This window comes from Urocitellus parryii, chromosome X (genome assembly GCF_045843805.1).
Source record: "Urocitellus parryii isolate mUroPar1 chromosome X, mUroPar1.hap1, whole genome shotgun sequence".
NCBI lineage: Eukaryota > Metazoa > Chordata > Mammalia > Rodentia > Sciuridae > Urocitellus > Urocitellus parryii.
In genome coordinates this window covers 18,844,374-18,859,461 of record NC_135547.1, presented here as the reverse complement: position 1 = coordinate 18,859,461, position 15,088 = coordinate 18,844,374, and the positions used below count along the sequence as shown (strand labels likewise).

At 43.4% G+C, this 15,088-nt stretch overlaps 1 protein-coding gene across 1 annotated transcript in view; it reads right to left on the bottom strand.

The window, feature by feature from the left end:
- The window catches only part of Gpc4 (glypican 4), a 111,928-nt gene extending 97,132 nt beyond the window's left edge, over positions 1-14,796 (bottom strand). The window contains exon 1 of the mRNA XM_026405603.1: positions 14,056-14,796. Coding sequence (XP_026261388.1) covers positions 14,056-14,215 — 160 coding nt within the window. The 5' untranslated portion in view covers positions 14,216-14,796. The remainder of the gene's footprint in view (positions 1-14,055) is intronic.
- Between the last annotated feature and the right edge of the window lie 292 nt (positions 14,797-15,088).

Genomic DNA, 15,088 nt, shown 5'->3' with positions numbered 1-15,088 from the left:
GAGAATAGAATATATCTTATTCTAATTAGAACCCCATTCTTGTGGATATACAAGCTTATAGTATTATAAATAGGGCATATGCTATAATCATATTTAAATGCATATTTAGAAGAGCACACACCTCAATCTTCATAGTTAAGCAAGACAGTCCTTCCAGACAAACTTGTGCATCCAATTTACTACTACACAGACTCATCACGACATTAAATGGAGGGCTCGGAGCTCTAACCTGTGCCATTGTGACACAGTGCAACCTTTCAAAGAGCAAAGATCTGGATGAGCAGAAAGCCAAAAACCCTTGCTTGTAACCAGGAAACACTGGGAATACAGGGATCTCAAGGGTATTCATGTACCCCTATGTAAAAGGGCCAGGCATGTGAGCTGGTGTTTGTACATAAGCTTCAGATTAAGAATTCCTCGTTACAACTGAATTTCTGGACAAACTAACAAACAGGAACATATTTTACCCACAATATTCATCTAATATTCTGGAAATCGGACTTGGGGTATAGCTCAGTGCTAGAGGCCCTAGATTCAATCCACAGCTTCAAAAGAAGAAAGGAGTTAATAATAAAGTCAAATAAAATTCTGAAAAGCAATCTCTCTTGAAATAGGGAAAGTCCTATTCTCATGGCAGGACCATGTGGCAAGGAATGCTCCTTCCCATCCTGTTACAGCAAGTGCTAGAATGCTTATCACTTAGGCTGCATTTGTTTGCAAGCCTAATCTCTCTGACCAGTCTCTGTACTAGCTCTTGGTGGCCAGGGTCCCCATCTCTTCTAGAGGCAACCTGCACAGTGGGTCACCATTAACAAAGGCTTGAGAAGGAAAGGAATCCTATTACCAGTTGACAAGAAATATTCCATCCATATTTACATGAGCCAGAGTTCTACTGTAACAATCATTGCTGGACCACAGGGCATCTTTTTTAATACCTCACCATTCAAATGATCAGTATTTCTGTGGTCTCTATATTAATGAAATTGGACGCTGCCCTTTCACAAAAAAACATATTTATATTCTAGTTTTTATATTCTAGTTCCTCTGTAGACCATAACAGAAAACAGTACAAAGTGGCCTAACAGTTAACTTTTGTGTTTTCCAGTTCCCATGCAAAGCCAACATCTATAAAACTGGCCAGAGGATAAAACCAGAAAAAAAAAAAAACTGCTTCTTATAATCCTTGAAATAGGTTTATCTCCCTTGCATTGCTCTAACATGTACTTTAGAAAAGGAGGAGAAGGAGAAGAAGGAGAAGGAGAAGAAGAAGGAGAAAAAACTATACTTTGGCCTGATCCCCTTCCACCAACCCCATACTCAATTCCAAGGGCTTCTCCATAGAAGCAGTTATCACAACTAACTAAATACTGATTTGTAGAATTATTGAGTCAATATCCATCTCACCATTTAGTCTGTGAGCTTCATGAGTGTGAGGCCTGGCTTAAGTCTTCCCTTTTCACTGCTTTACCCCAGGTGCCTACCAAAGAACAGTCATTCAATATTTTCTGAATGAATGAAACTTCAGCCTAGACACCCCCTTTCTACAGATGGGAGTTCAGATGTATAGTCTCATATAAGTCCTGAGGAAATCAACTATGCCTTCTGCAGGCTTTTTCCTAAGAGCATACTATTTGCAAGGAGTACTCAATTCATTCAACTCAACAAATATTTCTGAGTGCCAGACAATATGCTAGACATGGAGTATAGGGCAGTGAATAAAGAAGACAAAGTCTCAGACCCCAAGTTAGATGGTGATAACTCCAGAAAAGAAAGCGGTGAGGGAGAGGAACAAACAAGGCTTCTCTACCAAGGTGATAGGTAATCAAAACCCTGAAATATGAAGGAGGGAGCCATGCTGCTATCTGGAAGCAGGATGTCCCAGGTGAATATGGTGAGAATATGTCCCAGTGGTACAGCCCTTGCCTAACATACTTGGTTTTACAGCCTGAAATCGGAGCCCAGCATGAAAGAAAGGAAAGGAAAGGAAAGTGCAAAGACCCCAACTGCACCTGGTAAACTTGGAGGAAAAGAAACCAGCATGGCTACAGTGAGAAAGCTGCTGGTCACATCCTTTAAGGCTGCATGAATGAACTCTTGGTGGCAAGGGGAGCTACTGGAGCCTTTTGAGAAGGGCAGTGATGTGATATGATCTGATTTAAGTTTAAGAGATGATCACAATGACTGCCGCACTAAGAGCCAGTGCAGAGAGACTAGTAGAGGCAACTGTGAGCATCCAGCAAGAGACAATGGGCACTGAAATTGTGATGGTAGTTGCTGAGACAATAAGAAGACAGAAAATTCTGGACCCACCTCAAGAGCATGAACCAATCGTATGAGTTTATGAAAGGCCATCTAAGCTGAAACACTGCTCATCCAGCTATCTCAATCTTTGTTCAGAATACAAGAAAACAGATATAGTCCCTTCTTTTGAAAGGTTGTCATTTCTTCCTTTGCCCTTGAACCTAAAGAACACAAAAATGTTGTCTAAGATTGCCACACTGCTTAATGATCAATTGACCTCCCATCAGAAGAGCTTCCAGGCCCATCAGACCTGGGGGGTAGAGTTCCCAACTGGGTAAACAACAAAGGAGAATATTAACCAATAGGCCAGCTGGGGGCATTTCATTCAAATTCAGTTTAAAGGGAACTAATTTCCTTCTTCCCTTAAAAAAAATCTCCCCATTAACACAAAGAACTATAATCCTAACCATAGCATCTGACATCCTGGTGAGTGGGTGACTTTTAAGGACTATTTTTAAAAATACTCTGGTAAAAAGTCATCTTATTTGGCTTTTTAAAAACTCTTAGCTTGGACCAGGCACAATGGCCCACACCTGTAATCCCACTCAGAAGGCTGAGATAGGAGGATCCCAAGTTCAAGGCCAGCCTCAGCAACTTAGTGAGACCCCATCTCAAAATAAAGAATAAAAAGTGCTGGAGATGTACCTTAATGGTAAAGCACCCCTACATTCAATCCTCAGTAGCAAAAAAAGAAAAAAATCTTAGCATGGGGCCAACCTATAATTACAGCTATTCAGGAGGCTGAGGCAGAAAGACTATAAGTTCAAGGCCAGTCTTATCAGATGGCAAGTTCAAGGCCAGCTTCAGCAACTTAGTAAGGCCCTGTCTCAAAATTTTTTAAAAATGGGGTCTGGGGGTATAGCTCAGTGGTGCCACACCCCTGAGTTCAATCCCCAGTACCCCCCCAAAAAAATCTTAGTATGGGGAAATATTCTATAATTAAGGCAATTTTAACAATAGTAGATAATAATTTGACTATAAATTGGAAGGAATGTAATGACTGCTTATTCTGGCACCAAAAAAACAGGACTTTCTGTGAAGTGACTGCCAAGAAAAATGATACTCCCACTCAGACTGGACCATTGCAAGTAGTAACTGCTAACCACATGCTTTACACTACAGTTTGCAAGGACACAGTGCTTTGTTTTCATATCTAACCAAACACCAGACTGAAAACTCAATGGAGTCAAATGTGTGGTAGAATAAAAACAATAACTTAAGGAGAAAAAAATATTCCAGAGCTTAATGCTTGCTGGGATGCAGACATCAAGGGTTTAGTGAACTAAGAAAAGCTCTGTAGTCCAAAAGAAACTACTTGCAGCCAGCTCCTGTAGACAGAGACTGGATGTTTAAGAATGAAGCCAGGCTTTAAGAGGCTTGCAAAAGACAAGCTGACAAAGTAGCTGTGAGAAGGACTGGCAAGAAAAGAATGACCAAGATGAAGTGGACACCAGGACCTGAGACCAAGGATCCTAGGGAAGAGGCAGGAGCAAAGTTTCTATTTATTTATTTATTTTTTTTAAAGAGAGTGAGAGAGGAGAGAGAGAGAGAATTTTTAATATTTATTTTTTAGTTCTCGGCGGACACAACATCTTTGTTGGTATGTGGTGCTGAGGATCGAACCCGGGCTACACGCATGCCAGGCGAGCGCGCTACCGCTTGAGCCACATCCCCAGCCCAAGCAAAGTTTCTAAATACCTGGGCAGGCACAGCCTAACAGCTGAAACAGACCAATTTCAGACTTCTACCCAGTTTAAAACAAACCACATGAAACACTGAGCTCTCTCCTCCAAGCATGCCAAGAAAAAGCACTGTCTTCTAGATTAAGGGGAACAAAACGATACTTTCCATTTCCCTTTTTTAACTTAGGCATCTAGGTCAAAGTTTACTAGAAATTCAAAAATAAATAGCTTAAATTCATTAACTTTAAAAAGCATTGTCTTAGTCTGTCCGGGCTACTATTTTAAAAAAATTATAGCACAGATTATGTGGCTTATAAATGACACAAATGTATTTCTCACAGTTCTGGAGCCTGGAAGTCCAAGATCATGGTGCTGGCAGATGCCGGGTCTGATGAAGGCCTCCTTCATAGTTCAGAGATAGTCATCTTTTCACTGTAACTTCACATGGTGGAAGGGTCAAGGCTCTTGGATCTTTTATAAGGTCACTAATGACATTCATGAGGAATCACCTTCCAAAGTAGACCTCCTAATACCATCAGTGCCCAGAAGTACTTCAACATATGAATTGGGGGGAGGGGCATGGGATACCAATATCCACACTATAACAGGGATGAACACAAATCTATATTCTTATAATACAAAAATAGAAGATAATTCTTGAACTTGTTTTTGAACCACAAAAACATTTCTCAAGGAAGGACCTGCCACCTGTCATGCAGTGTGACAGAAATTAAGGATTCCTCTGAGATTAGGTATACCAAGGCAAGGGGGCTGCTTCTTTTTTTTTAATGTTCAAATTGCTACCTGGTCAGACAGTATCCTTAACTTCTCCTGTTCCTTTTCTTATGATTATACATTCACTTAGTTTGGTAAATGTTTAAAAAGGAAAACAATATTCAAATATTTAAAACCTGTCACCCCTAACTAAGAACCAACTCTTTTGCCTCTTGTGACTTCAGGTCAGAATGTGAATTTTCCAAGGTGAACACAGCAGGCAGTTCATCTAACTTAGGTGTTCCAGAAGGCTTGAAAGAAACGTAAAGAAGAACAAAATCATAAATCAAAGGCTTTCAAGTGGATAAGCCACCAAATTAATGATATACAGTCTAACTTTTTTTCATTTTTGTTTTGTCAATACTAGGGATAGAGCCCAGGGCATTAGCCATGCTAGGCAAGCACTCTACCACTAAGTGGCATCCCCAGCCCTTGAACCTATATATATATATATATATATATATATATATATATATTTTTTTTTTTTTAAAGTATTTATTTTTTAGGTGAAGATGGACACAACACAGTGCCTTTATTTTTATGTGGTGCTGAGGATCAAACCCAGGTCCCACCCGTGTGAGGTGAGCACTCTACTGCTGAGCCACAATCCCAGCCCTGAACCTATATTTTTAATAAAAAGACAAAGTGACACACAGAATGGCTCCTCATTGATTCAGCACTGTTGGGAAACTCATACTCTAAATAGATAAAAGTGTGAAGTAACTGAACTTTCCCCCTTTTAAGAGTAGTTTTTATATTTTTAATATTTCCAACAGAATTCTTTCTAAAATATACTTTCTGAAATTATAAATCAGAATATATGAAATATAATTCTTTACTACTTCCCTGAAATATACTAGTGCTCAAGGGTTACAAAGATGCCTCTGAGAATTCACTCGATACTAAAGGGTCTCACACTCCCAAGATGAATCAGCAAGTTCAGGGGTACTGTGTGCAACTTCTGGGCACCACCACCTCACCCCATTTCACACTGTCCTCCCTTATTTCACCCAGATAGCAAGTCTCACCTGTCTCTAAAATTATCCCTTCCTGTAACTCCTCCATCCCCCCAATACCACTTACTACTTATCAGCCATGGATTGGGAAACCAGATAACCAAAGTGCTTTATCTTCTACCATATAAACCCTATCTACCTAATTTGAATGTAAACTCCTCAAAAGCTTAAATCCTGTTTTACACCTCTTGCTGATGATACATTTATGAAGGCCTTTTCTCCAAGTAGAATGCATGGGTTTTATAACAGCTGTTTCCATCATTTAGCTTTTCAACTTACTTCCACATTCCCAGCTGTGTTCTGGATGGTTGTGCCGGGCAGAAGCCTAGGGATTTACTGTACTTCTATTTCTTGATAAGATACTTGAAGAGAATAAACACATGGCAAAGAGGGCATTAAAGTAAGGGATAAAGAGATTTTTTTTATTTTACCAATAAAGAGAAAGGGAAGAAATATCACCTAGCATACTGACATTTAATCAATAAATGACAGCACAGCTGAATTCCTTTCTAATTCTCTCCAAAGTACTCTCAATGTCCTTGTCTTAGGTCTCTACCTGCAGTAAAGCATCAATGGTTATGGTTTGTACTTGTATCTTGATTTTAAAATATCTATCCCCAAATTTAACAGACCTTCTTTTAAATCCAAGTAAGCCGAAATTAAAATAAGCATGCACAGAGTCTAAAATTCAAGCTCTCACCTGAGCCAACACTTTATGATGAATTTCATTGCAAAATTCAGAATCTCAGAGAGGAAAAGACCCTTAGACATCATCTAGGACAATGGTTATCAACTGTGCAAAATCATTAGAACCACTGAGGAACTTTTTAAAAATATCATTACTTAACTCCACTCTCAGAAGGTAAGACATAATTGGTGTGGAGTGGTATTCAGGCATGAGTATATTTTAAAAGCTACTCAAGTAGTTCTAATGGACAACCAGGGCTGAGAACCATTGGTCCAATTCAGCATTATAGCACTCTGCCATCACATTTTTCAAAGAGGGTAGGATTTCAAAGGTATCAAACAACTAAGTGTCACAGAGCTAGGCTAGAACTACTCATTGCAAGAGAGCTCTTCTTTCTCTCAATTACTTTTCTGCCCTCAGTAACTCCATACACAACACCCCTACCAATCCCAAAGTAAATGCACTCTAAATATTTTTTTTCAACATTTTATTTTTGTTGTAGCTGGACACAATACCCTTATTTTATTTATTTATTTTTATGTGGTGCTGAGGATCAAACCCAGGGCCCTGCACATGCTAGGCAAGTGCTCCACCGCTGAGCCACAACCCCAGCCCTAAATATTCTTTGTCTTGGAATCCCACTGCATAAATTTTGAAAAAAAAATATTTATTTCTGTTCCTGTGTGTGTGTGTGTACATGAAACTCAGGGCTTCATGGATGCTAAGCATGCACTCTACCACTGAGCTACACTCCCAGCCCTGGCTACATGCTACCCTTGCAAAGAATTCTAGGAGATTAATCATGCATGGTTTCCCCTTAAGGAAGCCATATGGTGCCAGGAACAGTAGCATACACCTGTTAATTTCAGCAACTCAGGAAGCTGAGTCAGGAGGATCACAAGTTGGAGGCAGGCCTGGGCAATTCAGAAAGACCATATCTCAAAACTAAATCAAGGGCTGGGGTTGTGGCTGTGTGGCAGAGTGCTTGCCTAGCATGTGTGAGGCACTGGGTTCGATTCTCAGCACCACATATAAATAAATGAATAAAATAAAGGTCTATCAAAAACTAAAAAAAAAAAAAAAAGGCTGGGGATGTAATTCAGTGGTAAAGTGCTCCTGGGTTTACTCCCTAGTACCAAAAAAATTAAAAAAAAAAAAGCAACAGCCATACTGCTTTTCCTCTGATAGGTTGGACTCAGCCTATCCTTTAACCATCATCATCATCATCACCTTCATTGAACTTGTTTCAGACCCCTCACAAGGTTCACTTCCAATTCTCTTTCAGACCACTTAATCTCAACTTTGTACCTTCCTTACCACACCTAGTGGACTTCCCTATCAGCCTAAACTCTTTCCATTTTGTAAAAGATGTCTTTTTCCCTGAAGCAGCCTCTTTTGCTCTGCCAGTTAGTCATGCCGGGTTCTTTTTTTCTTCCCCCAAGCAGCTGGTCTTTTTGATGTCTGGCACACATTTATCTGGGCTTCCAATAAGATGTTTTTACATCGTTTCCAGGCTTCCTGGAGGTTATTGACTTTTTTTTTTAACTCCTCCATTCAATTTTTTTCCTAATTTCTAACATTTGTTAGAGTTTCTTTTTCAAAAGTTGAATACCTGGCTGATGGATCTCTTTGATTTTTCTCTCCCACCAGATTGCTAAATTAAATGCATCAGAACTTAAATATAATATTTCAAATTACCTCCAGGATGGAATCGCTTCATGAATTTTTTTGCACTTTCATGTCTCTATAGCAAGCAACAGATGTTTAACCAAGTGGAACTGAAAATGCTAGTTCTTACCTGTATTTTAGTGTGTCTGCTTATTTATATAAAATATTCTGATACTCTTAAGCCTGTGTTCTACTTGGTAAAATGATAAACTGAAAAAAAATTTTTTTTTTTTTGGTATCCGATGTGCATTGAATAAGCTCCATACTCTGAATCTAATGTGGTAAAATACTCTCCTAAATGTGCTATAAATTGCCTAATCACAACCATCTCAATTGTTGCTAAAGAAGGTTATCTCAAAGTATGAAGAAAAACAGAATTCTGAATCTTTCTGAAAAATTCTTATAGCACTCAGTTATTAATGAAGCAGCAAAAAAGACAAGCACTCCCTTCAAATAAAAATGCTGTCACAGTTATGCCAACATATCATGGAGATTTACTCTAAATTTATTTCACTTCCCAAGTGTTTAGATCCAGAGATTCCTGGGAGATCAACAGATCATGGGATCAAACTCTATCATGAAAGCCATATAATCCCATTACATCACTGGAGTTCTGACAAAGAAACTGAGAAAACTGTCTATGTCATCCTCTCATTTGTTTAACACTACTGCACTGAGCTACCACACTTAGAACTGGTGGGCAGAGAGGTTGCCATCTCTGCCCTTAGGTTGCTTTGGGTTGAGGAGAGAAGACACACATATGCCTGCATACATGGTTAACTAGAAGACAGAACATGCAGCAGGTTCAAGCAGAGAATTTGGAGGAAGAGGGTACAGAAAGCTAAGTAAGCCAATGAAAGAAGGATCACTTGAGACACCTGGAGCCATTGAAGCTCAAACCAAGGGAATGGCTCCATTCAAAGAGGCATCATAAGGAAACTAAGCTGGCAATGTTAGGAATGGAACAGGGACACAACAGACAGTAGGCAGGTAGACCAGTTAAAAACTACTTAAAACAGTCTGTTAATAGATCCCCCTGTCTTTATTTCTTGTCTCATCAATTTCAAGTGCCACTAGTTATCTACCTAAAACAATGACTTATGACATCAGAAATCCTCTCTGGCTCCTCATGACCCATGAAACAAGATTCATATTCCTTCTACTCTTAACAGTACATTGTCTATGTCTGGCTTTGGCATTTTTGCCTGCAGAAGATATGTCTGGATCCTCTGTACTACAGTGTGAGGATGGTGCTGTTATAATCTTCTACCAGTCAGTTGAAGGTCATCCCATAAATTACATCTGTATCACCCCTCTATAAGTAGAAAAGGTACTTTCTTGTCTCACCATTTATACACCATAGCACAGATTATATTCCATGTCAAATAAGACATGGGTTCAAAGCCCACCTCTGCTACTCACTAGCTATAAGACTATGAATATATTTTTTAATCCCTATGAATTTCAGTTTCCTTGCCTTTCTGTAAAATGGGGATGATGATAATTCTGACTTCAAATGGTGGCTGTGGCCTTCAGATGAGACAGTCACGTAAGGTCTTCAGTATGGGGCAAGACCCAGAGAAAGCCCTCAACAGCTACTAGCTTGAATCATAAGGCCAAAATGCATTTTTTATAAACATATATGGGAACAAACCTCAGTGCTAAAACAGTTAATGTTACTGGGGAGCCAGAAAGACACACTTCCAACTGACTCAGATTAACACCGATGTTGTTTCCCTTGTACAGATAACAAAAAACTTCCTTTTTCAAATTCCTCAGTCTAGTCTCCAGCTAATCCTGAAATTGCATGCAACCCAATGTGAATCAAATAAAAAATGAAAATAGTAATTATGCTGAATCAAACATTTTATATTTGTATGTTCTAACTACAGATTGAGCTGTGTAAGCCAGAACTTTTGACTAAATTCTTTTTTGAGCATGTTGAGATAGTTTCTATAACACATGGAACAATTTCTAAAGTGAAGGGTCCTATGGCTCAATTAGACCCTCTCCTCAAGAAAAACATGGAAGCAAAACTGATTCCAAAAGAACTAGATATAACAAGTTCACTGCAAAATCCAATACAGCTATTTGAATTGGGGAAGGGGGAGTAGAAATCTTGAAGATACATACATACAATAATCAAATCAATATCAGAAATTATTGCTATCCCTTCAGTGTGTATGCATGTATACACACACACACACAGATTCTCACTTTCTCTGGGATATAGAGATGTGTGTATGCGTATGCATATGCGGACGCCCACTCAAAGGTGCAAGCTCATGAACATAAATAGGATTAGGAAGTGAAAACTCCAAAATCACAACAATGACACAAAATATTACTTGGTATCAACCACTACCAATATAAAAGTGACTTTTGGCAAGCTCAAGAAGATTTGTAACCAATTTCCTCTCTCAAAAACATAATTTCAACAAAGGTTACCTTAGTAAAAAAAAAAAATGCTTTATCCTCTCATTATGAAGGAAGTCACAATAAAATGGTTAGTTTTTTAAACTTTTTTTAAACAAATGAACTAGCATCATCTAACTGATAACCCTAATCCCAAATCCCTTTTTAAATTTTATTTATTTGTTTATTTATTTATTTATTTTTAATGGGAGCTAAGGATCGAACCCAGTGCCTCACATGTGCAAGGAAGGCACTCTACCACTGAGCCACAGCCCTAGCCCCACCTCTTATCTTTTTCCCTTGTTGCTGGGGATTGAACCAAGGGCCTCGCACATGCTAGGCATGTGCTTTACCATTGAGCATACCCCCAGCCCCCACTTCTCATCTGTATCACTCATAGCACTTGTCACACCCCATGGTGTCTTCCAGTGATGTATGTGCATGGCTTATCTCCCTACTACCAGGCAAGATCCTGGTGGCAGAGGCCCCTCCTTCACTTCTTGCTGCCTCCATGATGCTGAGCACAGAATACTACACATAGTAGGCACTCTAAAAAAGATATGGCCAATGAAAGCTGAACAAAAATGCATCTTTTTTGTTAATGATCCCTTTTAGTCTTGGTATCTGAGCTCCTCGTGGTTTGAGAAGTACAGGGGTCAAGTCAACAGGCAATGCAGGACCTCAGTTAGAAGCCCTGTCAGCATGATATACTCCCTGACACCCTTGAGAACACATCAGATTACCCTAATTATGATCTATGACTGAGGCTCCTTCACAACATGGAGTATTCTTAAAGTCTGTTCAAACCTGTAGAAGGCAAGTGCAAGACCACTGAGAATAAAACCTTAAACTTGGACTCAATGAGCCAGGCACCCAGACATTGTGACCTTTGCCTAGAAAGCAGTCCTCGATGTTTTGCATTGAAAAAATATATATCATACCTAGGCCTAATACAGGTCACTATATTGACTATCCCCCCCCAAAATGACCCAAATTAGATTAGTAATAAAAGGAGATAAAGCTAATATATGCATCTAGAGAGGCCAAGGCAATGGTAAAGATTACCCCTGTTTCTATACTGGCCTTCTAAAGGTATTTACTTGGGTCTGTCTGTGTTGTGACAGTGTCCTAGACTCAAACGAATGCTTCTAACACTCCACATTTTTGAGCCATTCAGTCATGCATTTTTGTTATTGTTGAAAGTGGTGCGAAATTGCACTGCATGAGCTAAAGTCCTTGGTGGTCTTCCAAGGATTCCAGCTAAAAAGGCACTTCCTTTGTTCCTCAGGAGAATGCAGTCCAGTAGGTCATTCAAAAGGGGAAATAAAAGCAGCAGCCCTGGGAGGGAGATGAAGGACAAGACAAAAAGAATAAAATGTTTTGGGTGGGAGCACATTAGCTTCCATTTCCTGCTGCTGGTCACTAATAACTCCCCTATCTAGGGTGGTGGGTTCAGATAGACATTTATGCAAAAATACTCTTCAGGTGTGTCACAGGGACCACAACAATCAAAGGGAACACCTAGAGCATGGGTGTCTCTGAGCACCTTTCAAGCTTCCTTTTTCCTGAGATGCTGGCTAGGAAAGATGCCCTGCCATTTTTAGACTGCACAGAGCAAAGTTGGAGAAACTGGGGAGGGGGATTTCACAGCCCACTCCCTGAATGCCTCCAGTCTATCTCAAAGGCTTATATTGTTTGCATGAGCAGAAGATGAAAACTTGTCACTTTCCCATTAAGTTCATAGCTGCATCTGTCCCTTCAAAACGTGGGAATGACAACTGTAACCTTCACGCCAATCATCTCCACTGCACCCAGGCCCAAACTGTGCAGGGCACAAAGACCCCAGGTCTGACCTGCAGAGCCCCCAAGCTTCAGTGGCTGCTGGTTCACGTCACTTTTTCTGGCTGGGCGGGAGGAAGAGGGGAAAGAAAGAGGGCTTTTCAGGGCTCTACAACCAATAAAATCGTGCAGCTCTGAGGACATACTTGAGCTCCCAAAAAGACAGGCAGCTGAAGGGCAAACAGTCTTTAATCAGTAGTGTGCTAGTTATTTGATAACTGCCAAGGTGCAGTGGGTGCCTGGGCTACTCCAACAATTTCTTCGGTTCTATTTCTAGACATATGCCGGTTACACTCCGAAAGTGCCCAGCAACTTCCCTCAATTACCTTTGTAATTTATATGTAATTGATGACTGCACTTAATCTCCAGGGTTATTAATAGCCCTTCCAAAAAATGGCCCCCAAGTCTTCCTAAGCCTTTGGAAGCGCCTGGTTAAAATTACAGTATTTCCTTTGCTGGCTACCGGCCCCCTGCCTGCCCCACCCGGGCAACCAGCAGGCGAGGCTAAGGCGGGCTGTGCTCACTTCCATGAAAGGTTCGGAATGGAGGCTCGGCCCCTGGGGCAAGAATCGCTCACTCCTCCGTTAGGATGTGCTGGCCACCAGCCAGCTAGATTCGTGGCTCTTTCTGAGCCCCCAGGGGGGACAGGCTACCTGCGCCGCTGCTGCCGCCACCAGCCCCAGCGCAGCCCGCGGGGCTGAGCGCAACAGTTGGCTGCTGCGAATGTGCGAATGTGACCGGGAGAGGACCCACCCCGGCATCGCCGCCAGCCTCACGACGAAGGGCGAGGGCGCCCCCCGGAACGCTGCCTCCCCAGCGCTCGGAAAAGGGCTTTCACAAACACCCTTGCAGCCCCCAGCGCTGAAATCCGGTGAACTTTTTCAGAGGCTAAGCCGTCTTCATTTGCATAACCATCTCCAAACTGAGATTCAGGTTTCCTGTAATCAGTCCTTTCAAAGGTCTGTAATTGAATGTGCAATTAACCCTTAAAATGAGGTGAGAAAAAAAAAAAAAAGAAAGGGGGGAAAATACCCTTCTTGTCCAGCACCTTCCTGAAAGCAGGAGAGTTTGGAAAAGTCAGGGTTTGGAGGGGTAGAGAGTCGGGGGAGAGTCGCTCGCTTTTTAAAGGCGGCTTCTAAAGCCTTTGCAGCTACTAAAACTCCTAATCCGTGTCAGCAGTGGAAGAGAGGCGGGGAGAGGGGTTTTAAAAGAACATCAATGAAACACCAAGTTCCACGTCTTGCGTCCCCGGCATCTGCAAGTTCTAGGAGGTTCCCCCACCCCCACCTGGCCTCTAGTCACCCACACAACAAAGCGGGGAGCCAGTAAAGACTGCAACCCGGAAAAGGCGAGAGAGCCGGTGACACGCACTCTGAGGGCCAGAGTGGCTTCCCAATACTGGAAAGACCGCGAGGGGAGTTAGAAGCAGTGCGCGGGAGTGGCACTGGGCAAACTGGTGGCGCCCCTACACTCGCATTGCCTGGGGGCCGCCGCGCCCGCGAGGCGTATTCTTCTTCACTGGGGCTGGCTCGCTCACTTTCTCTCGCCTGCCCATTTCTCCCTCTCCACTACCTGGGTCCTGGGTTCCGCGCGGGCACCAGCGCGGGAGGGCGTCCGCAGCCCTTTCTCAGGGTGCCTGCCTCTGCACCCGCCCCGGGGGGTTCCCACTTACCGTTTATCTCGTGGAGCGGGGCATCATTCTTGTTGAAGCCTTTGGACACGTAGAGACGTCGCACTTCCGAGCAACTTTTCGACTTGAGCTCAGCAGCCAGCAGCGCGGCGCTAAGCACCGCCAGGGTGCAAAAAAGTGCGGGCAAGCCGAGCCGTGCCATGATGCGGGCAGGGACAGGCACGCTCCCCCACCTTTGGAACTGGATGCGACGGGACGGGAAAGGGCGCTGCGGGAGCGGGCCGAGGGGCGCGGAGTCGGTGGCTCCCAAGTGGAGCAAAAGAGCAAAGGAGTTAGAGTTGGTGAAGGGGAAAAGGAGGAGGAGAGCAGGAGGAGGAGACGCGGGGCGAAAAGTAGAGCTGGGCCTCGCGTCAGGCAACGGTCCCCGGTGCCAGGCTCCTGGCTGGGGGAGAAGAAGGAGGAGAAGGAGGAGGGTGTGGAGACGGTGCGCGGCCCAAGGGAAAGGAGGCACTGGCTAGTGACCTCGAGGGCTCCGCGGGGCAGGGAACCCGGTAAGCTGACCGGGTGGCGGAGCAGGGACAGGGGCGCGAAGAAGGAAGGGAAGGTGGCAGAAGCCGCAGGACCGCGGAGGGTGTGGGCAGCGTCGGCTGGCGCTCCCAGAGCGCGGCTCGGGCTGCCCGGCGCTGGTCCGCTCGCCTGGCTCGAGTCAGCTCGGCTCACTCTGCCCTCGGCCGCACCGCTGTGCCCTTCTCAGCTCTGCCGCTGATTGACTGGCCGGCTTGCTCAGCGACGCTCGGCAAACTTGGCCAAGCGGGCGGCACTAAGGGGGAGGGGGCGGGCGGCGTGGGGGGGGGCCGGAGACAGGCGGGAGCACGCAGGGCCGGGCCGGGAGAAAACCTGGAAGCGGGGTTGGATCCGGAGCAGCCAAATCCACTTCCTAGGGGGCCGCACCGGGCGCGCGGCGCTCCTTCGCGCGACACGCCCCGTCGGACTCCTCCCTCCTCCCCTCCTCCTCGGAGGCGGGGAGCCTGTTTGCCGCCCCCCACCCATAGAGGAAAATCCAATTTCTCCCTGA